Source organism: Falco peregrinus, chromosome 3 (genome assembly GCF_023634155.1).
Source record: "Falco peregrinus isolate bFalPer1 chromosome 3, bFalPer1.pri, whole genome shotgun sequence".
NCBI classification, from domain to species: Eukaryota; Metazoa; Chordata; class Aves; order Falconiformes; family Falconidae; genus Falco; species Falco peregrinus.
Window position 1 is genome coordinate 113,714,211 of NC_073723.1, and position 26,662 is coordinate 113,740,872.

Consider the following 26,662-nt stretch of genomic DNA (forward strand, 5'->3'; position numbering starts at 1 on the left):
GTTGGTGTCTCCCCTTCGGTTTGCGGGTCGTGGTGGGGAGGGCAGTGCTGTCAGCTCGCCTTGGGGAGGCAGAGGGTTCTGCGGAACAGATCAATCTTGGTATTGAAATTGTGTAGTGTTTTAAAAGAAAGAAATACCACATCTCTAGGATCTTGAACATTCTGGACTTTATTTTTATTTCACTGTGGGAGTGAAGTGGCTAATAGGTACAAAGCATGAGTATTCATATCTAATTATAAAATAAGTTGGTTGTCCAATTGTAAAATAAGCTGGTTGCATTTCAGTTGGCAAAACCCTGATTACAGTAAGGAATTTTTTTCTCCCGATGAAGCATTTTCTAATTGAAATTGTCGACGAAAGAGCAAGTTACTCTGCTATTGTGGGGCAGGTTCCCCGCAACGTCATCACTGCTGTGGCACCGGCTCAGACAGGACTAGTGAATTTTTCCAAACGGACCTCGCAGACTGTTGCCTTAGGGAAGTCGGCAGAACCACAGCGAGAAGGGCCTCCCACCCCGCCGGGGATTTGTTGCAACGGGGCCAGGGACCCTGCACTGCACCCCCGCCCCCTGCCCCGCAGCCCTGGGGCAGGGGACCCCGGTGCAGGCCCTGGGCCCGGTGGTACCGGGCGACCCCGCACGCAGCTGGTTCTGCCCTGGCGCTGCGGCGCGGCCCGGCCCCGCACGTGTTTCCACTTTCGGAGCCGTGGGGGGCTCGTCAGCCCGGGCCGACCCCAACTGCGGGCGCGCCACCGGCGCTGACTGCGGACCGCCCGCAGCCGCACGGCACCAAGCGCCGCTCCCGCCGCCCCCGGGCCCCGCCGCGGCGGGCAGGGCTGCTGCCGCAGTGCCGGGCTGCGGGGCGGGAGGCGGCCGGGCCCCGCGGCGCGCAGATGGGCTCTCCCGCCCCTCCCCCCCCCCCCCCCCCCCCGTCGTTGGTTCGCTCCCGCCCCCGCCTGGGAATCGGCGCGGGGGCCCGGCCGTCGCCATTTTAGGTGGCGCTGGCGGGGCGCCGCGCTGCCGGGCGGGGGAGGGAGGGGGGAGGAGAGAAAAGGCGAGCGGAGCGGGGCCGCGCAGCGCTTCTCCTCCCTCCTCCTCTTCCTCCTCCTCTTCAGGGCCGGGCCGGGCCGAGCCCTCCGCAGAGCGGGGCCCGGACCAGCGGGGGCGCCACAGCCGCCCCGCCAGCCGGGGTGCGCGCTGCCCTGCACCGCTCCGCGCTGCCATGCCGCCGCCGCACCGCCCGGGCATGCCGCGCCCGCTGCCGGCCCCCGCCGCCTGCCTGCTGCTCGCCGCGCTCCTCGGCGGGGGAGCTGCGGCCGCCCGAGGTAAACAGCGCCGGGGCGGGCGGGGGAGGCTGCTCGGCACCGGCGGGGAGCGGGAGGGCGGCAGGTCTGCCCCCCCCCCCCCCCGCCCCGTCCCCGGCTGGCGTGGCCGCTCGCCGGGGAGGGCCGGAGCCGCCGGGCGCGGGGACCGTGCCCTTGGTCCCGCCGCCCTTCGCGGGGGAGCGCCGCGGAGGACATCGCGGCGGCGCGGCCGGGGGGGGGAGGGCGCTGGCCGCCCCTTGCCGGGGCTACCTGCGGGCCGTGGTGACCCGCCGCACCTGCGGCACGGTGGGGAGGGATGGGGCGGCGGCGGCGTGTCCTCCGCGCCGCCCTGCGCCGGGCCCCTGCCCCCGGAGCCCGTCCGCCCTCCCCGAAGGTCAGCGCCGAGCCGGCGGGCCTCGGCTGCGGGCCCGGCCCCGCCGCGGCGGGGTGCGCCGCGTTACATAAGCGCTGCCTCCGGCGGGCGGGGGTCGGCACTTGTTGCGGGGAACGGGGGGGCCCTGCCCGGGGGGGGGGCCCTGCCCGGGGCGGCTCTGCGCACCCCGCGGGCTCGGAGGGGCGGCCGGCGCGGCGGAGCCTCGGTGGCCGGCGGGCTGGAGGGGGACGTAGCAGCCCAGGGCCAGGAGCCCCCGGGGAGCCGAGGCTCGGGCGGAGACCCCCGGCGTGCCTGCGAGCGAAACGCGCAGCTCCGCTAAACCGTAGCGATACGGCGTGTTTAAACGTTGGCCTTGTGGCTATTGATTGATCTTGTGGAGTAAAAGCATACGCATTGCAGGTCTCCTCCTGAGCAGATTTCGCTAAGCGGCTTGCAAGCGCTTCCTTACCTGAAGGTTACCCCTTGAATTGAGAATGCCCTTTTTGCAAGGTTTAGCTGATCGTATGATGCGATTTGAGATCTTGTGTTGCGCTTGAACGTAGATAGAAGCGTGGCTATAAAATGCCTTGCAGATACATTGAAGGGGAAGTTCTTGATCTTAAACAAAAACTACGCGTTAAGGACACACAGTCTTGCTGCAGTTGCCCTGGGTAGGATCAAGAAGTTGCTGCTGTGGTGAGTCCTGTGCCAGCTGTTCAGGAGGTGGCTGTAATTTACCTGTATAAGATCTAAGAACCACCAATTTATTAGCGTTCTTGGAACCATTACATTGCTAACCCCGCACCAACAGCGAAGCACAGTTTCATCGGATTGCTAGGCTTTTCCGTCATTTGAAGTGATGAATAAAACTAAGATCGCAACCCATTTTCAAAGAAAGTGGACAGGTACTTGGAAACAAATGTCAAATTTAGGTGGTGTTGCACAGGACGGCTCTGTTAGGCAGCTCCTCTGCAGTTACAGGCTGCATTTGTTTTCAGTCTGATCAACAGAGCTGCTAGGCTGCAGGTCCTGATCTGTCAAACTTCATCACGTGTAACACAGTTACAGTATGAGGCCTAGTCTGGTTTGGTTTGTGCAGTTGGCGTTGGTCCTGATGACATTTTGGCTGCTCTAGGTACTCTTGTTAATAATGTTACATGAAGGTGCATTTAATGGCAGGTAGGCTCTGGAAAACAGTTGGAAGGCTGCTCAGGCAACTCGCTTTCATTTCCCTGTTGTTAGAAGCATTGGTTTGGAAGCGTTTATGGTAAGCTTTCAGGTTTTGTGCTGTGTTATCAGTTCCTTTTTTTTTTTTTTTTTTTTTTTTTTTTTCCCTAAGTTCAGCTTCATTTTTTTTCATCTCTGACTTTGAAAGTCCTTGTTACTGAGGTTGCTAACATTTATTCTAAGTAGTCAAAACTGAATTGTGCTTGGTTCAGTAACGCGCGGAAAGGGTCTGGAAAGGCTCCACTAGAGTGGGGGGTTCCACTCTCCAGTCCTGCGTATTCCTGTGGTTGCAACACATTTATGTTTAAGATACAGCAAGTAACAGTGGTTGGTTTTGAGGTCGGTGGAAGCCATTGGGGGGGGCAGAAGCGAAAACTGTCTTCTTTTTTGATGATGGAAATAGCTTTTTGGGGATGTGATCTTACACAAAAGTTAAGTGTGAGCTAGCTGACCTGCTGTCTTCACTGTAGTTATTTTAAGGAGTGCAAAGAGTGGTTTCGGGTTCTAAAGAGGCATATTGCTCTCCAGCTGATGCAGAACTCTTAATTTAATTAGATTTGTCTTGTAATTGGTCAAGTTGACCCAAATAGTTCTAAGCTCGTTGGGCTAACATTGCAGTGGAAAGCAGTAGTTAGCAGTGTGTTCGAATAGTGTTTGTCGTAGTGAAGCAGTTGGATATTTAGCAACGGAGCTGAAAAGGGAGGGGAATGGATTGACTTTTCAGACGAGAAGGCAGTGCATCTAATGGCTGCTTCTTCTGTAGTTACTCACCAGGTAGAGCGATATACCTCTGTTGCCTTGGGTCCCTTCCAACATACCATCATTTAGGAAGGGTATTGATCAAAATAATAGTATCTTGAGGAAGCTTTGCTGATCTGTGATTACTTCAGGAAGTTATGTGGTGCTATGAATGTCTTAAATCCAAACCACAAACCACTTTCTCATCACTACCACAGTCGTACTGCAGATGTTTCTTTGACATGGGAACAGCCTTCAGAATACAGGGCTGGTGGTTAGGTTTCTGTCTCCTTTTTAGAGGCAAGGAAATTCAAGACTACCCTAAAGCATTATGAAGAGACAATTTGGCTATTTATGGGGCCTGGGTATTTTTTTTCCTCTAAGGATTTATGAAAGGAAGAGACAGAATTAACCAGTGCTAGACCTTTCTATGATGCATGATGCTTGGGAAAGCCATCTGTTCATGCACGCTATTTTCATCTCTTTTTCTCTCTATATTATATAAAATAATACACTGCTGTGGAAACTGAAATGGAGGAGAAATGGCCTGGGCAAGCATGGTTTATTTTGTCTTTGGAATACTATCATGCCAGTTGTCTTCTCCAGTATTCTTAAAACTGTATGTTGTAATGTCTGTGCCAGGTTACCAGAAAAATTCATCAACAGAAACTTTTCTAAACTTGCAAATGTATCTTTGGTGTGAGGCCTTAATAATTCTGCAGACTTGAAATCACCAGTTCCAGATTATTGGAAAGAGTGTGGGTTTTTTTAAGGAGGATGGAAGCTAGGCTCACAGACACGTTTCTCATGGAAGTTAGAAGGCTTGGAGTTAAACCCACGGCAGACCCCAGGACAGCATAATGTGAACATCTCAAACAGATTAAATTATAATTCTGTTGTTCTGGGTAAAGTGGCTTTTTCTGCCATGAAAGTCGTAAGTATCTGATAGCTTAGTGACTCATGGCTATGAAACTGTTCTGCAGGGGACAAAAAACTTCTGTAGTCATTGATGTTCTCTGAACAAAAGCACTTTTACCATTTGTCTGAGCCTTATCTCTCATCCTATTTAGCTGTATTCAGAGAAGTCTCTCTGAAATTTTGTTTATGATATTAAAGGGCATACATCTTGTAGCATTATCATTATTGGTACAGACAGAAGCAATTCCTCAAAACATGGGAGAGTTTACTGTTGGAAGCCTTGGTCTTAAATAAATCTTGTGTTGCACTCTAATTTATTTGATTCGTACTGATTGACTCACATTGGCTTCAGTAGGGACTAAACCTCCTTAGGAGCCTTTAAAAAGGATTATTAGAAACCTCAGTGCCTTTGAAGAACTCTCTGTCTGCCCTTTGGTTATAGTATTAGGTCTCATCTCACTTGCTTTGTGTTCAGATTGAAAACAAGTTGCTGCTACTGCTCCCAGTTGGTTTCCCTTGTTTTTAAATGGAGTCAACAAGTGCTGGCTATACTGAAAAATGATGTTTGCTGTATCTGTAAGCAAGACTGCCTTTCAAGGAGTGAAATCTATAAATATGACAACAGGTAGAAAGTAGGTGATTTCTACTGTTGCACTATAATTAGCAACGTTTAAAAGAACATTTATTAAATGAGTGTTTACAGTTAGAGGCTTATGTTTTCTATTTCAGTGTTCTGTTTAGTTTAAAACATTTTAAATTTCACTTCAAAAATTAAGGCTTTGTTGCCTTAATCCTGTTTAGACTGTTTTGTGGTGGGATATTTCGGTTTTGCTGTTTTCTTTGACAGGCTTTTATCCAAATTGAAATCTGGTCAGCATATCCTCTGTCCAAGGTCTTTGGCACTCTGAACGTTGCTGCTGCTGCAGCTGTGGATAATACTGCAACTAGTTTCTAATCAGTCATTTGCATGTACCTGGGTTTCAGCTAATAGCAAAACTTCCATCTGTCTGTGTACAAATAAAATCATATTTAGGCGGCTGGTTCAGTGTAGAACAGGAAACTCTGTAAGTGGTGATAAACCAGAGGTTTTTCCCTAGGCAAAATATAATTTAATAAAACCCGTTGAATTCCTGCGGCCATTAGTTTGAAGGTGGTGTTTGGAGAAAGTATTAATTGTGCAGGCTCAGACTGTAGGCACCTGACAATTTATAAACACTACCTTATGCTCCCAGTGTGTGACAGTTGAGCTTCCAGAGCACACATTACAAGTGTTCCTTATTGTGGCAAAGAATCCAAGACAGATGTCTGAAAATGTGGGATGAATTTCAACCACCTGAGTTCCTTTCAGCTGGGAACCGTAGAGGTTAGCGGTAGTGGATGCTCACACCCTTACCTAATCACTCTCTTGGAGCAGATTCATCCCCCTATATTTTGTTACTGCTTACTGGTTTTGTGTCCCAGTAATGGAAATTGTAGTTTGCCTTGGAAACCTGTACTATAGGTAAGTCCCATACTATCGAGAAACTCAATGTTTGAGCAAAGGTTGTGTTCCATTGTATCCCATTGTTTGTACCTGGTTGTAAGATGATGATTTTTGATAAAATTCTAGGTATGAGAAGACCTAATTAAATAAACACAATAAATCTTTTCATTACCACTGATAATATTTCAAGTTGATAATATGCAAAGTTAATCCTCACCCTTTTCGAACAGAAAATCAGAGGCACAGCTCTGAATTGCAGGCTGGTTGAGTCCAGGGCAGGAACAGAACACACATTATAATTAGGCCATGCTACAGCCTTCCTTAAACTTTACTTTCAGGGTGGAGAAGGCATATTTTATCACATAGATGTTTACTCCTTGGCTGAGCTGTAATTTTCTATTGTTAGGTACTACACAAACTTCTAATAATATTGCTTGGAATTTCATCAGAAGAGTACTAAGTTACGAATATTGAAGGTAAGACATACTTTAGGGTTTTTATTGTCTCACTGAAAGGCATACTTGTATTCTCTTGCACCAAGAGGAAGACACAAAAGATGTACAGCAATCAGTTTTTGTTGGACCTTCGGACAGGAGTGAAGGACTTTACTCAGTTCACTGAGTGCAATTCATTTGAATTAATAGAGAATGTAATTTTCTTTTTAGGCAATCTCCAGATTTTTCACAAAGTCTCAGAGGTGGATTTTGAAAATCAGTATTTTATCTTTACTGTCACTGACTGAATATTTAGCTTTCAAAGCCTAGTACTTGTTATTGAGTTCGTTCAGTGTGTTTTACAGGTTAATTCTTAAGAATTCATTTTGACACAAATGATCTAGTTCTAAAGATATGCAGCGTGGCTAAACAACACTGTATATTAAAGTAGTTATCCAGAAGAAAACTTATTTTCAGTTTACGGGCCTTCTTGGTCGAGGTGTGTCTAAATCTTCAGTTATGTAGATGCCAGATCCCATTTAAGTCAAATGAACTTCTGACCACTTGTAAGAAGATAATGGAAGTCCTCAGAAAGGACTTTGATAAGTACATTTAATTTTAATATGTTCACATTCAAAAAATAGAACTGAATTAATTCTGATTGTCTTAAGATTATAGCTTTTGATTAAAGTTTCTGTACTAGCGCTAAACCCCATTGCCCTGCCTACACATTCATTTACAGTCATTAATTCTTTTAAATAGCAGCAAAAAGTTGCTGCTGGTTGATCTGATGGATTGCATTCTGCAGCATCAGCCATTGCTCTTGGTGAAGCATCCTTTCTTTGAGGCCGCATTCCTTGTTCTGCAGAACAGCCAGTAGTACTTCCAGTCAGTGTTGGTGAGAGCTGGTCTGTTGGGTGTCACAAGACACAGAGCACATTTACCTAGGGCGAGTGGTGTTTTAAACCCGTGTGTTCCAGGGACACGTCACATCAGGCACCGGTTCCCTTTCATCTGATAGCTTAGCAGCAATTCTCTTTAGATAATCGAGTTAGAAGGTGGCTTGTGCTCACCTTGCACGTGTGTGCTCAGTCATTGCTTGGCTGCAGTAAAGGCTCTAGCATGAGCTTTACAATTCAGTTTGCTACCTGGAGAAAGAGCTGTGCTTAGCTGCCTTTTTAATTTTTTTTGGCCACTAAAAACTAAGTAGAAGTCAGCTTGCTGTGGCATGCCCAGGGTAGCTTCCCCCACTTGACTAGATTAAATGCTAGTTGGGATTTACAACAGATTCCAGTTGAGGCGCTTACAAATAGTGTGAATATTGTATTTCAAGGAAACCCGAGTAGTTTATCCCAGTTAAATGGCAAGAGATTAACAGCTCAGGGCACTTTGTTAGTGTCAGGCTTGGAATAGGCCAACTGTTCTGGTTTGAAATTGACAGTCTGGCTTTGAACAACTTTCTCTGTGGGTTTCAGGAGTGTCCTGACCATTAAAGAGGGGGAAAAAAATGTGGAAGGATAGTTTTCAGTCCAACTTTTAATAATCTCTCAGCAGACTGAGATCAGAATAATACTTGGTTCAGTTTTGCAGTTCAAGGGAAGCAGCAGTGTATCACTCGTGAGCTGCCTCATATTTCAAATGCTAGCTTGGGAATTTCTTACAGTACGTGGTTATGCTAGAGTCAGTAGATCACAAACATGGATAACGGGCCTTTCCTGGACATTCAGCAGTAAGTTTGGTTTTTAAAATCCAGTGATGTTTAGCCTTGATAAACACAAAGGGATTTAAGCTTTATGTTTTAAAATCTGGTGATGTTTTAGCCTTCCTAAAGACAAAGGGGTTTAAGCTTTATGATTTTATTGTCTACAGCACAATAAAAGGACATGACTTTGCTTTTAACTGGGCCTGTTGTTTGAAGGTTCACTAGACTCTGCAGATGCTTAGCATACTCATAATTCTGTTCACATGTGGTTACAGTACTTCAGGCTTTTATAGAATTCCCTACCCTACAGTAGTGGGATTTATTGTAGGTTGCTAAATTAGGAGAAGGTGTTTCAGTGCTTAAAAACCCAAAACCGTAATCTATGTTCAGAAGCATTAGGAGGGAGATGGGGTTTCCTCCAGCAGAGATCTGTTCCAGTATTTTTTACTAGGTCCTTGCAAAGACGAAGACGAACAGATGAAGGGACTGTGACATCTTCAGTCTGGGTGCAGCTGCCCCAGATGCGTGGACAGAAAAACACACACCTGCGTCCTCCTGGTGCCCCTGCCAGCCGTAGCTGTATTAGCGGAATGCTTTCCTTTAGACAGATTTGAATTGAGAGGTGTGTTTCAGTCAGACTCATGCTTCAGCAGTTACCGGCACCTTCCTTCCCTCTGAGGGAGGAACAGTGTGTTCGTCCCTTTGAGCGTGACAAAGTCGTTACAAAACGCCAGGTTCTTGGGAGGGTGCTGCGGCAGTGTGCTTCTCGGGCAAATAGAACAGTGTGGTTGGCGTTGAGCTGGCTAGCTGGTATGCCAAATATTGAAAGCATGCCCATGTGAGTGTATTGAGGCAAGAAAGATAGCATTGCCATATTGAGTAAAACCACACATGGCTGTAATTAAACACTGTTTGCGTTAAAATAGTTTGTTGCGAGTTCTCTCTTGCTGCATTGTTACGTATGAAGATATTATATCCTGTCTACCAGTTTGTTACTACTAACCAGGAAAAGATTGCAGATGAAAGCGTATTGGGAGTGTGTTATCATTTCCTATATGAGTTCTTTACCTCTAGGTTTAATCATTTGTTTAAGTGTCCTTTTATCGCAGTGAATTCAGTTTTCCTGGGTAAGCGTTATGACAGACATCATGAATGCACTTTAGTTTGTTGGAGACGCAGGATTTGAAAGTCTGGGTTATAGATTATCCTTACATCTCTGCCTCTTTTGACAATCTGCTTGATACAGTTCTTTAGAGAGGTGAACTAGCAGCACTCAACTGTCTCAGTACAGTATAACTACACTGTTGTGTTCTAGCTGTAGTATATTCTTTGCTGTGATTGCACAGGCTTTTCTTTCAGAAGTTGTAAGTACTTGATCTCATGAAGACCAAAATCTGGGTGATGTCACCTATTGAATTTGGTTATTGAATAGTGTGGTGTATTTGTTATAACCTCTAGCAAAGCATTTTTTGATATTTTCCTGTACATAATTTGCTGAAGATTGACTTGGGTTTTGTCTGGTGAGGAGCGGTTTTCTGGCCCTCTAGATGAATGTTTTCCATAGGTTCTAAGCAGCTGGGTATGTACAACCCTCCAGAATTGGATCCGGGGAAGTAGTGTTAATTTAAGCAGCACAAGTATGTGGTAGCCTTGAGAGGTTTTTTTAAGTAGCAGATAGAAATTGCCCAAAACAATTTAGGTAAAACTGATGCATGTAGAACCTCAGCATGAAGAGAGCTAGACCAGGAGAAACAATATGTTGAACTGTCAAGAAGAATTAGCTGTTACACCACTTCCACTGGTTCTGCAGACTATGAGCTGTATTTATCTTTGGAGAGCATAACATTAAAGGTAAATATTTAATAATAAAGGCACTCTCACACTGGATTGTCATGTAGTAGATGATAGCCTAGTAGATAACATGTGATTTACATATGATTTTGTCTTGCATTTTTTGTGATGTACTGGAAAAAACTGTTTTTGCAAGCTGACAAGGGAAGATCCTGCATTTCTTTGCAGCAGAGGAAGGAGATCCGTCACCTTACACATGCTCAAGTGATCGGTTTACAGATCCTTCTGTGCAGAGTTGAAGAGTGCTTTTATGGGTGATTTTTTAGTGGAGTTTCCCAGTCTCTTAAAGTCACTACTAAATAAGTGACACAAAAAATAGTCAGTATTTTGCTCAGATTTCAAGGCGTTCTATTAGGTGACAGAAAAGTCCTGAAGACTGTGATCCCTTCTTCCAGCAGTGTTTGAAATCTGCACCAGGCGTATGTTGGATTAAAGAGCAGAGTACTAGACCCCGCAGGGCCAGGGGCTTGCCTGGTGCCCCTGCTGCTGAGGTGCACGGCTGCAAAAGCTGGTGTCTCCCCCTTTCCGATTGCCTCTCCTCTCTCTCCCTGTCTTGCGTTTTGTGTAGTTCCCCAGCATGAGCAGAACTCCTGGGCTTCTCCTTCACCTGGGATGCTGTATGAGTGACTGGTGAAACTGATACCGAAGGTTCTAGGTGTAGGTCTTACGCTGGGACAGAAATGTCTGTTGCTCCCCGTTTGTTTCCTCGGCAAATGTCTTCGGGCCTTGTGTAGAAATTAGTGAAGTTTGATCTCTTTTCTGCCTATTCTCTTAATGATAATAAAAAACCCCATACAGGACAAAATGCTGAAACTAGAAAAAGACTTCTTGTTTTGAAAAATAGTCCACCAACTGGATTCCAGGTTTTCCATGTTGGAGAGAGTTAAATAAACCCTTGTGTTTCATGTTGGCCAGTCTTTTTTCACTTGGTGCTGAATATCAGTTTTTCTGGTGTCATGCTTGGCGCTCCTGTCAACGGCTCCTTGTCGCTGTTAGAAGGTTTTTGAGTTGCACTTTAGGGACATCTTAAATCCCAGCATAGTTAAGAGACCAATTCAGATTCTCTGAGTTACTTTTGGAAAGCCTACAGGGACACTGCACTCTTCTGAACATACTTAAACAGGATTTTGTGTCTCAAATTTTTTAATTTTGTAAAATGCTGATTCAGATACAGAAAAAGGAAAATGGTGAAATCAGTATTGTAAAGTATTTTTTAAAGTCAGTTTCAAATGTTTTGACTTTGTACTTTGTTCTCCTTTCAGTTAACAAGCATAAGCCATGGATTGAAACAACCTATCATGGTATAGTTACAGAAAATGACAACACGGTGCTCTTGGACCCCCCCTTAATAGCCCTGGACAAAGATGCGCCTCTGCGTTTTGCAGGTAAGGAATTAATCTGCATTTCTTTTTGAAGAAGTGGAAATGCTTTCTTGAGAGCAAATGCTTTGTGTGTTTTTAGTGTGTTTTCCCTTAACACTAGCATAGTATTTCAAAGCTTTTAGACCCTAGGAAATGTTTGTGCGTGGACCAGAGTTTTATTTTGTATACACAGCTGTATCCAAATATCCAAACCAGAGAGTACTCTATATTGCAGGTATTCCATGCTGCTTTCAATTTCATGTGCGTATGTTAATTCCCACCCCCGCTCCAGTTAATCTTTTTCTCGATCCTCAGGATTCTGCATTTCACAGCATTTACTCTGGGAGTTCTGAAACTATTCTTAACATTCTGAAGAGAGTTTTGGGTTTTCTTGGTGTTTCTGATTTGTGTCTTAATAGAATTGAAAACAGCAATTAGTAGAATTAAGTTTGCTTAGCAGTCTGGGGTATTTTTAAAAGTGGACAGCCTCTTCTACCTGAAGAAAAGGCTTTTTCTTCTTTAGCAAAGAACATGGAGAATGATACATGATATCTGCAGAATGGCTAATTCACTTTCAACGTAGGACTGACAGATGACAGTTTTCTTAGAAGCTTCCGCAGTAGTTTGTTGTTTTTTTTTCTGGAAACTACTGTTTAACAATACTGTATTCATTAATTTGATGTAGTAGTATGGAAAGTATCTTTTTGGTATGACAAAATATTGGAAAATTGTGCTTGAAGAATACCGTTGGGCATTTGCAGGTATTTAAATCAGTTGTAGTGGATAACACAAGCTTAAATGAGATACTTGCAGAAGTTTGCTTGGGTAAGTTTAATTTTAGAGTTAAGAATTCTAGTATAATACCTACAGGATATGATACTAGCCATTTTTGGGAACACTGCTCAGCCTGGCTTCAAGGAGGAAGTGATAGAAAAAGGGAGTGATTAAATTAACAGCCATTTGAAATGTTCAGCATGCTGACTGCATTGTGTGCTACAGCATTATGGCAGCTTGGTCACAGTTTCTTAAAGTGGTACTTAAAGTAACAGTTGTGTTGCGTTACTATAAGGCTGTAATTATCTCCAAGGCTGCCTTACAAATTCAGGAAGTTCAGAGATAATGGCAAACCTCTGAAATTCAACACTTTCTCATGTATTAGATACATATGGCAGAGGCTCTTAAGTGATCTTAACTGGAAATAAAACTGCTGTCTGTGAACAAAAAAACTTTTCATTTCCAAATGAAGAAGCTTGTGTTGGGATACACAAAATCTGTTAAGTAAAAGGAGCATAGGGAGGCTGACTTGTGTACTTGGTAATTAGGAGAATATGAATCATCTCTTGTAGTGCTTAAGTGGTGCTGGTGGTTTTGACAGCATTGAACAGATTCTGCAAATGGCAGTTTTATACCTCTTGGTGAATAGTAAAGTTTTCTTGAGTGCTGGCTATCATGAAGCTTTAGGAAAATACTGGCAGAGTATCTTCAAATACATTGTCAGATTTGCAGAGGAGAATCCAATGTCAAAGTATCTCTTCAGATGAGACTGCTTTTGCATTGTGTTGATCTAAAGTGGTTAAACCTCCTTTCTTTCAATGAACGTTTTTATGAACTGGAAGTTGGTTTTATTAAATGTTTGTATAAATGTTATATATTTCGGCTTTCAAAAACTTAACAATTCTTAAGCAGCAGCAAAACAATGGATTTAAAATAGTTACCTTAAATTCAGAGTGTAGCACGCTAATGTTGTAAATAAATTTTCCTTGATATGACTCTGTTGGGTTTGAATTGCACACATTTTGAATGACTGTGCTGTGGGAATATGTGGAAGTATTTGTCTACCATTAAATGGAACAATACTTGAATCTGTCTTCGAGGAGACCACATGTAAGGAGGCGTGTTGAATGAGCGTCACCAGTTCCCGTCGGTGGTGCTGTAGTCATGGCTGAGAACGGAGAATGGCTTTGTTATTGTCCAGCAGCATCTTACGTGGGTGTTTTAGGTGCGAGAAGTCTGTTAGATCAGTGACATGTTTTCACAGCAAACCAAAGCATTTTCAGGATTAAATGGCTGTTTCAGCCCTAACTGGTATATTCCTACTTATAAATCAGATTTATTCATGCTTCAAAAAGTTGGGTATTTTAATTAAGTGGGCCCACTGGCTGAGCTGTGAAACTTCTGAACTGTCTGCAGGTTTAAAATATTTTAAATAGAGCTTTTTGCTTTATTTCAATATTGAGCATGTCGAAACCTCTTGAACCTAGTTCATGTAAATACTTTGTAGCACATGAACTGTGGGGCAAGTGAAAGTAGCGTTTTACTGCTTTGCCCACTTCGTGCTGTGGGTAGGATCCTACCATTCAGATGTGCAAAAGTAAGTAGAGTGATGTAGACATTTATTTCTAGGGTAATTGGTACAGCCATGGCAGGTTGCCTTGCCATACTGCCTGATGTGTAGAGAGGCCCTACCGAGTCGGTCTTTTGTGCCATGGTTGTTTCAGATCTGCTTGAGAAGACAGTGGCCATTCTTATTCCTTAGTGAAACTTTTCTACGTCTCACATTGAGTCACGTTGGAATTTAGCTCTGAATGGTTTTGCTGAAAAAATAAAATAAAGGGCAGCTACATCTTCTGTTGTACATTACAGTAATCCACGTTTTAAATAATTTTGATGTCTGAAGCTCTCAGTATGGATTTCCCCTTTACTGTGCAAAAAGGAACTGAATTTTTATTGCATTTGAAACAAACAGTGTTATATCTGGATGCCTTAGCTTAGCTGAATGTGTTTTGTTGTAAGATTATAACGCAGGGTCTTGCTAGCAAGAGGTTTGAAATGTTTCCCTGGTGGAAGGATGTGTTTCCTTGGATTTTTGATGTGTCCGTAACAGGGTTTTAATCCCTCTTCCCCACAACCCCCCCCCTAGAGAAAACCACTTCTCAGCCACAATACTTTATTCTCCCCTTACTAATCTGGGATGCAAGAAGTATTTTTGTGGGAGTTAAGAATGTTTTGATTTAGAGCATGAATATGCATAGAGCTGTGAAAATGATCTCGCACAATCTATATTCATTTATTTTAACCCCCACCCCCCCCTAAATCCCCCAAGCCTCTCTGTCAGCCTCTGCCCGGAGGCGTGTGGGGTTCGCAGGTGGTGGTGGGCGAGTGCTGCTGCCCACCAGCCCTGTTTGCTTGGGGCAGGGAGCTGTGCTGGCTCCTGGCTGCAGCAGCCTCCGTCATGCGGCGCTCAGCCAGTGACGCCTGTAAAGAATTAATGTGTAGAGATGATGAATGATGCTGTGTAAGCAAACAGATAAAAATTTTGATCTCGTCACATCCAATGAGTGGTTCAGTTGCACAGCTGGTTGGCAAACCTTAGAGGAAATTTTGTTATTAAAAATTCTACATCTATTTATATTACATGTATATTATAAAATAGTATTTCAGCCATTTTTGCATCAAATTTAAGGCATCTGTGAAGTGACGTTTTGGTATGCACTTACCAGCAGACAAATACAAACTGACATGGAGTTACCGCTAATTGTGGAATTTAAAATTGGTTTGCTTTTTATCGGTTTTGTATGCTATTAAGCAATACTTGTTTAGGAGGCACTGTACGCACATTGAAATGAGAGGCTCTTCCTGAAGGCTTTCCATGGTCCTCATGTAGACTGCTGCTGGGTTAGAGCTGGGAGGACATACTTCATCTCCTGTGGAATGGAAATCTAGAGGGATAGCTGACTCCAGAGGTTGAAGAGTGTCTAGTCAAATACTGTATGTGCAGTTTAAATATCTTGCAAAGCTTTTTTTAAACTATATAATATAATTATTTTACCTCGTTGTATCATAACGGTACAGAAAGAGATAAAACAGTAAAAAACAACAAAGCCTTAAAATTCTACCAAATCCTCACTGTCATTTGATTGTGCTACACTAGAAAGGGGAAATACAGAATGCTTTTAGGATACAAGATTACTGTATGTCTTCTGGCTAACGTAAGTTCCACAGACCTGTGTTACCTGTAAAATGAAATGTTTTTTCAACTGTAATTACAGCTGAGGGAAGCACTGTAAAGTGCTATCCTAGTTACAGTTTATTTAACTGAACAGTTCCCAGTATGTCAAATACAAACTAATTTACAGATTGATCATCATTCTGTTCTAAGATTAGGAGAGGTAGAAATTTATTTTAGTAATGTATCTCAACTTCAGAATGAAGTGAGAAAAAGTATTAGGTATGTATGGCATAGCATGAAACGTTAGGGAGCATGGAATGGGGCTAAGCTTGCTTAATGGCAATAAAAAAAAATTCACTGCCAAGAATTCTGTAATCACAGAAGAGTCTACCTATACTATATAAATATATGCATTTCATAACTGAGATGAAAGTTAGTATCATCTGTGTATGGGACTATTAATCAGAAAATTTTCTTATTTGGCTTGAAGCAGCTCTGTAACAGTCTAATACTTTTTGGAGAAAGGAAGGGGAGCTTTAATTTTTGAAATATTTTGTACTTCAGAGAATTATTCCTTTTTGCTTCTTTTCATTGCAGAGACACTTTGAAGAAGGGAGCTTAAAAAGCTTGTTAGGTTGGGAGCTCTGCATTTGCTTATTTAGAGCATTTATAAGTAACACCATAGGTTTTTTTGTGCATTTTAACATTTTCAATCAGAAGAACCTTGTCTGTGTAGTACTGAAAGGGCTTTTTGGGGTAATCTTACTAGCGTGTGAACTGGAAAATACGATTGTATCGGGTCAGTTACTGTTCTGAGAAACAGCTGGCAGGAATTGAGCTATAGTACACCTTAAAAAGCATCTGGAGGCATATGGATATTTACCCGAAAGCTTATTTACGTCTTATGCCCAGGAGCCAAAAATACAATGCCTGAGTGTCCTAGCAGCCAAGCTGGGGTTGGTGCCAGAGCTAAAGGTCACTTGAGATGATAAAGAACTGACCAGTTTTTAAACAACCTCCCCTTCTCCCAGATAGGTAATTGCCCCGTTAATATACTTCTCCCTCTTCTCTCCGTTGTCAGGCTTTCTGCTTTAATGTTACCTTCCATTTCCCTGCTCTCTCCCCAAATCTCAATGTTTCACACACAATACTTGACTCTCAAGGTTAGAGTTACTGGAAGGGAGCAGGGAGGTGGGTGTACAGGAGGAGGGGAGGTGGAATATTTAGAAGCTTGCAGAGGGCATGTCACTTCTGACTGATGTGGTGTTGGCCACAAATTTTATGCAGTGTAAAATTTTCTTGAATGATCCTATTGCCAAAACACATTAAAATCTGGGGTTATATTTATATCCTGTGTAAGAATAGACTGAAATAAATTATGTGGGTGCCCCAAGAGGCAGCATACTTGGTGCATTAAAATAAAGAGCTGATTATAAATCTAGGGATTACCTGAAGTGAGTTTCAGGGAGAACCACTAGAGAGCTATTTCAGAAACTGGCTCCTTTTAAAATGAAGGACTAGAAATCATAATACATTACAAGGTAATTTTCCTTAATTATATTTCCATTTCATTATTAAACTGTAAATTTGCCTTTTTAAGAGAAGCATTTCTCTAACTGTAGTGCCTGACCTCTCTTTAAGGCCACTCTAGAATGGAGACTTGAATAACTGTGTGACTGCAAGTTGTTTGAAATGTGTGAGAAGGAACAGGAGATCTGCCAGAGGTGATTTCAAGGGTACAGGTCTGCTTTGTTGTACTGGAGCTTAGGTCAAAGGTGATGGTCATCAGGAAAAAATAATTGGTATGCTGGATGGTATGTAAAACGTGGCAGTTTGGGAGTTTAAGAAATTGTGATTTGCAGGGGAGTGAAGAATAGGATTAACTGTCTGTTCGTTAGGACTGTGAAGGCATTCCAGGTGCCTGGCAGAGCCATCTAATACACTGTAAAGCTCTGTTACGTCTGAGATCTCCTCTGAAGTGTGGAAGATCCAGGGCACTGTGGAAGCCTGTTCTTCTCTGGAGTGGCCGGAGGGGGCAAGGCAGGCTGCTCCAGGGCATCCTCAGTACTAGCAGATTAATATGTTTGAGTACCTGCATCTCTTGTATTTCAGCAGTAGAATAAAATGATAGAAGCTGGTAGTTGCTTGTTTAACTTGGAAAAGCAGTATACTGCTAGGAAAATGTATAGCTCCCCCCTCCCCATTTCTTACATTACGGCTTTTATGTTCATTAGACTCTCAATTTAATGGGTATGTTTTTTATTAATGAATTACTGTCAAGTTTGATGTAGAATTCAAATTTTGCAAGTGCAAGGTGTTATCCAAGACTGATAAAAAAATTATGTGGAAATACAAAAATCTCGTAACCGCTTAAAATTTTTTTCTGTTATTTGGAAGGAGAGTATGAAGTTGTTTAATTGTAGAAATACAGTGGTTTTGGTATAATAGATAAAAGCTTCTTTAAAATATTTAATGTGTCTTCTTTAAATAGAGTAGTATAAATCTGGTAAATACCACTTTATGGATAGTTCATCAACATGGAATTCTGAAAATATCTTTTCCTTAGCAGTTGGTATTATGAAAAAAAAAAAAAAAAAAAAAGGAAAAAAGAAAGAAGCCTTTTGAGAAACATACTAAATACTTCAAAGTTTTACGAATGACAACTTGGAGTTACAAGATTAAATCATACTTAACATAACTAAACCTCTAAAATTATAACAGTTACAGTAAAACACCACTGGAATTTTAAAATACAGTTTTTCCAAAGCTTTTCTGTGTGATGTGTGCATCTTTGCCTTTTCCTTATTTGCTCCCTTTCAGCCTTTCCTGTTACTGACTTGGGTTTATCTTTTCTCCCTTTAGAGAGTTTTGAGGTGACAGTCACCAAAGAAGGTGATAAAGGGTTCTTTCTATCCCTTTTATGAATATTAACCTACTAACTTTGGTTATGAAATGGGGAATCAGCACTTAAACAGAAGATCCTGTCATGCTCTTTTGTCCCATTTATTCTCCCAGTTTTTTTTATATTTTAAAATATATTGATAAAAACTGTTACGTAACCAAACCCTTGGTTAGAAATATCTGTAAATCAGACATCCATTTGAACCATTTGGGGTTATTGTACCTTGTGCAGACACTGAAGAACTTGTTTTGGGGGGAATTAGCATTTTCTGATATTTTCACTGATAGCTTACTTCGCTGGGGCAACTTAAGTTTTGTCATATGCTTTGTAAAGTAACATTTAACTGCCGAAGCATTGTATCACCTTCCCTGCAGTACACATCCTTCAGTACGTACCTCAGTAGTTTTAAATCTGTTTTTTTTAATACCTCTAGACACGTTTACAGGAGGAGTGCATTCTTGGTACTATGATACCACTGCAACTGTAATAGCAAAGTAGTGTTTTATGGTGTAAGAAAATCACCTTCAAAATGATAACAAGTTACACAGGTAAAACCACAGTGTGGGTGATGGAGCTGTTTGAGTGGCTTTTGTTAGCCCGGCTGGGTATGCTAGGCTCACTCCGCATTGCTGCTGACAGATGGACCTAGCTGTGCCAGCAAGAGGTCTTGTAGTGTAAGCTTGGGCTTAGGTGTGTTTTGAAATGATGTACTAGGGATTTCTCTTGCCAGTCTGGTAGGATGAAGAGTTTGAACAGAAAGGAAAGCCTACTAAATCATTCCATGTGAGAGCTTCCTTGGCTAACATATTTGGTGTGTCTTAGTAGATAGCTGTTGAAATGGATGCCTGAGAAGTTGGTATTTCTACCTTTCTCATTCAGTAGTTTATTTTGATTCCCTAATTTTAGCCAGGTACATTGCACAGGAAGACTTTGTTCTTTGATCTGTTGACAGAATTTCTGTAATTATGGTGCTGAACCTATACTTGAAGCTTTTTCATCCCTTGACTTGTAACTGTGCATTTTTAACCTTTTGCTCTGGTCAAAACAAAGCTGCCCAGCTATTCCCAGTAGCTTGGCATAGAAGATATTACCAGTGGCCTTGGCTGTATGCTCTCATAAGATCTACTGTTACCCTAGAGCTATCTCAAGTACTCCTGTGAAATGCCTGTCTACATTTCTCTTTTTCTCTTTTGTATTCCTGCATGAATGGATGTAAAGTAAACAAGTTGCTTGGAAGGCAGACGTATGCTTCTTTTTACTAAAGTTCCCAGAAATCACCCATTTTAAAGCACAGTGCTCTTGCTTTGTCCACAGACCCTCACAAACCCTTGGCTGCAAAATAGTCGGTCATTTATTTTTAACATGTGTAATAATTTTGACCAGTTCTAACCTCTCTTACTTTGGATCTGTAGGTGAGATTTGTGGATTTAAAATTCACGGGCAAAATGTTCCCTTTGAAGCAGTGGTAGTGGATAAATCCACTGGTGAGGGAATAATACGCTCTAAAGAAAAGCTTGACTGTGAACTACAGAAGGACTACACGTTCACCATACAGGCCTACGACTGCGGAAAGGGACCAGATGGAGCAAATGCAAAAAAATCCCACAAGTAAGTAAATCTGTGGTGGGCTGAGGGGAAGTTTGGTTTCAGGCAGTCTTCTGCTTGTGTGATTTATGGTCTGTGTAGTTAGAGGAAATGTAAACCAAGTGTTAATACTGGAATTAAGACTTCCATATAATGGCAGTATAAATAGCAGCAAAACGAACATGAACTGTTTTGACATCTCTTTAGCCGTATTTTAGATGATATTGCTTTATCCCCTGATGTTGCTGAATTTACCTTCGAAAATACTGTGGGGATAGAAGCAGGAAAACTGTTCTTATACTTAAAATCTGGCTTGAGTGGATTTAAAGAGTTGGCGTGGGATACCAAGCCTGGACATTGCTTCAGAATTCGGTTTCTAAAAACGAAAAAGAACTTCAAGAGGTTCAAGAAGTCAGTCTATATGAAAGTTGACAAAATGGAGAAGCATTACATGTTGCCATTATTTCAGATGGCCTCACCAAAAAAAGCAAGACCGGTGGCATAAGGTTCGTCTCTGCCTAGATGAAAGAATGGGAACAAAGCAATCTTTAGCTAATCTTTATCTAAAGAAAAAAGCACAATGTGAAATGCTCTCTAGAAAATCCACTTGAGAATAACTGTTTTAACACCCTGGTGTAAACATCTGCAGAGCATACGGAAGATTACCATTTGCACGAAGCAAAGAAGGGCACGAGTAAGATGAGGACTAGACTAGCAGCAGTCACCTTGGTGAGGAATACAACCTTGTTACGCTGAGCTGTATGCTTCGAAAAGGCAGCAGAAAGTTACCTTCTGAAGGATTACACTTAGAGAAAATAGGTGTGCCCTCAAACTCTGTTTGATACTCAGTTTGACTTTTGAAGAAATATTTTAAAGAGTAAGATGGCAACAAATGTTTTGTTGGCTTGGCTGGAATTAGGTTCTTTGTCCAGTTTGATAGTATACAGTTCCTTCTCCACGCTGTAGAACTTACTGTATTTTTCTACCTGTGCTGGTTAATTGAGGTAGAAGCTTTTTCCTGATGGGTCTGATAAAAATTGTGGTTAATCATATTCATGGCTATGGAACGAACTAGTACAGATGAAGCAGCATGCTCTGCATCTCTTTTCCCTCAGCAGATTGATGGGTTTCCAAGACCAGCACCTGCAAACCACTGTTGAAATTTCCCTGGCCCATAGCTGTCTGTGTTAATGTTTTTATGAAGTCTGTTTGGTACAGAAGGCCATTTTTGGTGGCATTTATGTAGCGCATAGGATAAAATAAAACCTTAAATACTTTTTTTTTCTTTTTTTTTTTTTTTTTTTTTTTAGAATAAGCATTAGAAAACTTTTGCTTTTATGGAAGGACTGTAGTATTTGAATTCTTTATTGGTTTACATTCCAGATACTTTTCATTATTCATTATTCACCTCTTCCTCTTGTGACAGAAACTGCATTGTTTTCCTATTCTGTATATACCAGCAATCAGTGACAAGTGTGAAAGGACCGAATTCAAGATCCAGTCTGTTTAGGATTGTCTAGCTAGCTATACAATGTATTGAAGTGTATCTTCCACTTCTGTGATTCTTCCATTTAAATTGGCTGATTTGTCATTCCTACATCCAAGAAACAAGCCAGTTTTCTCTGACTTGCACAGCTTAGTACTTTATTAGCAAAAGAAGGCCGATCAAATGCACTTGACTGAGCTCTTGGACCAAGACCAGTCTTAACTGTCATACTTGTTCACATGAAATAAAAATTGGATGTTTATATCAAATACTCTGACAGCAGGAAGGAACTAAAAGGATTGTATTGGTTTAACAGAAGTAAAAGCCTATTTTGTCACAGCTGTATTTTGTATTTCTGTAAAATGGTGGCAATTTAATAGTTACAGTACAAGTGTTTGAATTTTATTCACGAATAAACAGCAATAGTAAGCAATAACCTAGAACTACACTGAATTAATTATATTGCAACATGCTGGAAAAGCATCTGCTGCTTTCCTAGTCAGGGTAGTTGAGATTATTAGTTTTATTAGTCATTGATCACTTCTTTCTGGGAGCTTAAATTCTGCAGGATAGACTCATCTGGAAAAGAGGGAGCTGTTTTACCAGCTTCCTTGCATGAATGGAAGTTTTGCAATGTGTAGGGAACTGACATTTGTGTTTTGTTCCCAGAGCAACAGTACATATTCAGGTGAATGATGTTAATGAGTATGCTCCTGTGTTCAAAGAGAAGTCATACAAGGCAACAGTTATTGAAGGGAAGAGGTATGACAACATCCTGAAAGTGGAAGCGGTGGATGCAGATTGTTCTCCTCAGTTCAGCCAGATTTGCAATTATGAAATTGTAACTCCGGACGTACCTTTTGCTATTGACAAAGATGGTAAGAACACAATGCGAGATGGAGTGGGAATTACTATAATTTGTTGCCCTAAGAACAGGACTTTAGACTGGTCAGCATCAAATTTTAAAGCCCTGTTTTAACCCTTTCCTACAGTGTAGTTAAATGGAGGTGTTGACTTTGGCTATCTGAATTGATGATGAAAAGTGAGGTGTCTTTCAGTGCCGATACCATGTGCTATCTACTGATGTAAGGAACAGATGGTGTGTTGCATGTGTGTTGTTTCTTCTAAAATGCTTTTCAAAATTAAGGAAATACGGTAGCCATGTTTTATTTTAAACCAGCTCTTAGCAGGCTTTTTTTTAGTTGCCTGTAGTTTTCTATTCTGTATTAGGATAGATTTTGCTAATTAGCTTTCAGAAATGGGATTCCGTGCATGTGCTTTTCATATTTGAGGTGCTCAGGTGTGCTCTGGAGATGACAGTATCATGGTTATTGGTTTTAAGTGTAGCGATTTGTTTAGGTAATTTCCGCTAGTGATCTGTGGAGCCTTCAGAGGGGTTCAAGCAAGCTAATGAAACAAAGCCAGACAGCTTTTAGTGGGCTTCAGTTTGAGATTTTTGGGGATCCACGTTGCCAGTGGATAATTTTCATGGATGTGTGAATTTAAAATAGTTAAGAGAATCCTGATGTGTGCCAAACAATTTATGTATCAGTTGCCACCTGTGGACAGTTTCATTTTGAGTAATATAATATGCTACTAAGAGCCAGGTTAGTATATACCTGCTGTTCTTTGTATGTCTGCTCATTTCTAGATTTATTTAATTTTTAAGGATCTGGGCCTGATGTCTGGCATTGAAAGGTCAAATAGTGAAGGGCTAATTCACTTGCAGGTGTGTCTGCTAAAGTCTTGGTACCTATATGAAGTACATATGTGGTACCTGGATGCATTCAATGCAGTGGTGACGCTGGAAAATGAGTAGGTATTGATGTCTGATGATTGCCTTTTTCCTTTTTTTTTTTTTTTTTTTGTGTGTGTGTGTGTCAGGTTATATAAAAAACACAGAAAAGTTAAACTATGGTAAAGAACATCAGTATAAACTGACAGTAACAGCGTACGACTGTGGGAAGAAGAGAGCTGCTGAGGATGTGTTGGTTAAAATTAGCCTTAAGCCAACATGCAAGCCTGGCTGGCAAGGTGAGTTCGATCACCTTCCTGTCTGCTTTTAGCATTTGCCAGTTCCTTCAGATAAATGTGAGAGATTTTTAATACTGTTTCTTTGGATAAATGTACAGGTTGGAGCAAAAGAATAGAGTATGAGCCTGGTACTGGTTCGTTAGCTCTCTTCCCCGGTATGCGTTTGGAGACGTGTGATGAGCCAATAACCTCAATTCAAGCAACAGTTGAACTAGAAACCAACCATATTGGTAAAGGCTGTGACAGAGACACCTACTCTGAGAAATCCATTCACAGACTCTGTGGTAAGAATGCTTTCTTTGAAATAAAGTGGTCTTTCTTGCTTATTAGTTTTTCTTTGAATGTTATGTTAGACCACAAATCAGTGAGTAGATACAGTCTTTGTTTGCATGTAGTTTCATCCAACTTTTTTCCTAGCAGACAGTAAAAAGCATAAAATTAGGTGACTTTTGAAATGATTCCCAAATGCAGTAAAGAATCTCTTCTGCCTCTCTGCTAGCTTATATAGACTCATAATTTCCCTCACATGAGGTTCATGTTCAAGAGCTGAAAGAATGCTATATATGCAGAAGGGTGTAGCCATTAAAACCTCTCTGTTTTTCTGAGGTGTGATGGATATGAAGGATGCAATGTAAGAAATATGTGGTGAAAAGGTAGATGAGAAAATCAAGGAAGTGTGGTTTGGAAAAAAAACAGGTTACTTGTATCAATTAAACTTACACTATGCTTGCCCTAGGAATAAAGGGCACTTCGGCATACACACACGCTGCGGTTAAAGGTCTGATGAAAAGTTTTGAGTCCTTCATAGTCAGTAGGGAAGATTTGAGATTACAGGACAAAACACCACTCGTGATTTATGTCTTCAACTTCAGGTGAAGTCAATTGGAAGTGTGAATACAGCGTAACCCTAGAGACCTGGGCAATTCCTAAGCTGCTCCCTGATGAGGTCACTGTGACAATAACGATTTCAGCTTGAATTGGGGAAAAACCAGCAAGCAGAGTACCTGCGGGTATTGTTGCTCCTTGACCATGATATTATCAGACAGTGATCTGGGAGGGGATGCTTCATGCAGTCCTCTTCAGCTGGATGGATGTGAGTCTTACAACTAGTGTAGTGTCAGGAGAAAGGCATCATGTTCGTGGACCTGAGGGGCAAGTGGTATTAATGTAATGGCTCCTGAGATAGAGTGAGGCACTACAGCTGTAGAGATGGTAAGCAAAACAATTTCAGTGAGATTATTTGTCTACCCAGAAGTAAAATTTATGGAAATCATCATGACATCAGGTGTCCATTCTTAGTGCCACATTATTTAAAAGGAGATTTGCTTGGTGTGTGATGGTAGCGCGTAACCCTGACGGTACTGAAAAAGTAGTGCTCAGAAAAACAGTTTGGTTTGAAACGAGCTGTGATTTTCTAGTTTCTGCCTTTTTTCATTTGAGTGTTTCTGTTGTAGGTGCTTCTTCTGGCACAGCTGAGCTACTTCCCCCTCCAAGTAGTGCTGCTAACTGGACAATAGGACTTCCTACTGATAATGGTCATGACAGTGACCAAGTCTTTGAGTTTAATGGCACGCAAGCTGTGAAGATTCCAGATGGTGTTGTCACACTCAATCTAAAAGAGCCCTTCATGATTTCTGTATGGATGAGGCATGGGCCTGGAACCAAAGAGAAAGAGACAATCCTGTGCAATTCAGACAAGACAGGTTTGTCAGTACTTCACTTATAAGTAGTCTCATTGTTGAGTTTTGTTTGTTTTTATGTGGGACCTTAAGTTTTTTCTCTGGGTTAGGTTTTTCTTGGAAATGAAATGGACTGTAAAAGTCACTCTTTATTATGCTTACCTGTAGGCATGGCCTTAGATTATCTAGCTTCACATTAGACAGACTTGTTTTTCTAATTCTGTTTCAATTTACGTTACGCATTTCTATTTGCCATGGTAGATGACTTATTCTGGCAATGCAGTCTTGATTTTGCATCTCCAGAGATAGCCTTATTCTTGATGCTGCCTAAAATCATTAAGATACTTATGTGAGGTTTGGTGACGGCATTTGCTCTTGTATTTTTTTTTTCTAGGAAGAGATGATTTCTCTTTCTCCAGTGATGAAACTTTTTTTCACCCTGTGCTTAGTTTATGTCTCTGTGAATCCTACAGACACAATCATTTTGAAGACACTATTAATAAGAGGGAAATCTGATAACCCTGTTTTCATAATTGCTGTCTAATGGGGGTAAAATAATTCTTGTCTTTGTTAGCTGGAGCAGTGAATTTGTCCAGTGTATTAGAAAGATACTTTGTTGAAAGTGCTGCTAGGTTTTTCAATGGAAGCTATGCCAAGTATATTTTAAATTACTGTTTTTTTTAAATAAGAAAGATTTCACAGCATTTATAATACCCTAAAAGCATTTCTTTGAACAGGAGAAAAGTGACTGTCATTCAGAACCGGGTACAAATATTCTTCTCTTTTCCTTACCTTCACCCATTCCTGTTAATCAAAACCCAAAGCTTTAGACTCTGCATGCAAGTAAGTAAACTGGAGAAAAAAGGCAAATTTAAATGCAGTTTTACCTGGTTTAAAGTACACAGTAGGCAGACCTTAAAAAGAAGTTTTCCTGTTTCATTACTTGATTTGACCTAACCACGTAGCTTTTGCACCTGATAGTTTCTGGTAGTATAGATACGATTTGCCTTCATTTCAGTCTTACGTTATGCAATATTCAAAGACTGGAACTAGATTTTTTGGAGGGAGGCAATTCTGAATATATTGCACTGGGACAATACAGTCGGATTTAACGCTGTCAGGCTGAAAGATTGACATGATTTGGGTATTTTTTCATTCCATCCTTTCTTGACTCACCCATGCCATGGAATGGATGATGCAGCTAAAATGTTTCTTTTCCTTACTCTTACCTGTTTCTCTAGCATCTCACCTTTGTATTTATTTTCCACGATAAATCCTTTAGAGCTACAATTGCATAGTTTTCTCTTAGGAAAGCGTGTCCACCTGCCATCATGTGTATGTGTTCTAAAACAGTAACTAAATGCAGTAAAAGCTACTCATTTGTAACAAAAAAGCTCTTCTATTTGCAAATAGAGCTCTCTTTCTCCTGCTGGCAGGTTTATATCTGCCTCTTCAGTCCTGTGCCTTGGTTTAGATTGGATTTCGAGATAGACATGTCTTATTTATTGTACAGAGTATTACTCACAGATCCTTCAAGAATGTTTGCCCTAACTACTATTACAAACATTTATCACATTCCTCTAAGCGTGCCTGATTTACTTCTGCATTTGTTTCTTCCTATCAGTTACTTGGAGATTTG

The 26,662-nt window shown here is 41.6% G+C and overlaps 1 protein-coding gene across 4 annotated transcripts in view; it reads left to right on the top strand.

Annotated features, from left to right (window-relative positions):
- The first annotated feature begins 1,028 nt into the window (after nt 1–1,028).
- The window catches only part of CLSTN1 (calsyntenin 1), a 39,948-nt gene continuing 14,314 nt past the window's right edge, over nt 1,029–26,662 (top strand). Inside the window, exons 1-8 of one of the 4 annotated variants that reach the window (XM_055798710.1) lie at nt 1,029–1,323; nt 11,291–11,413; nt 18,201–18,230; nt 19,653–19,848; nt 21,980–22,188; nt 23,195–23,344; nt 23,443–23,628; nt 24,799–25,047. In XM_055798710.1, coding sequence (XP_055654685.1) covers nt 1,221–1,323; nt 11,291–11,413; nt 18,201–18,230; nt 19,653–19,848; nt 21,980–22,188; nt 23,195–23,344; nt 23,443–23,628; nt 24,799–25,047 — 1,246 coding nt within the window. In that variant the 5' untranslated portion in view covers nt 1,029–1,220. The remainder of the gene's footprint in view (nt 1,324–11,290; nt 11,414–18,200; nt 18,231–19,652; nt 19,849–21,979; nt 22,189–23,194; nt 23,345–23,442; nt 23,629–24,798; nt 25,048–26,662) is intronic. The other 3 variants (XM_055798712.1, XM_055798711.1, XM_055798713.1) reach the window with 3 other exon arrangements.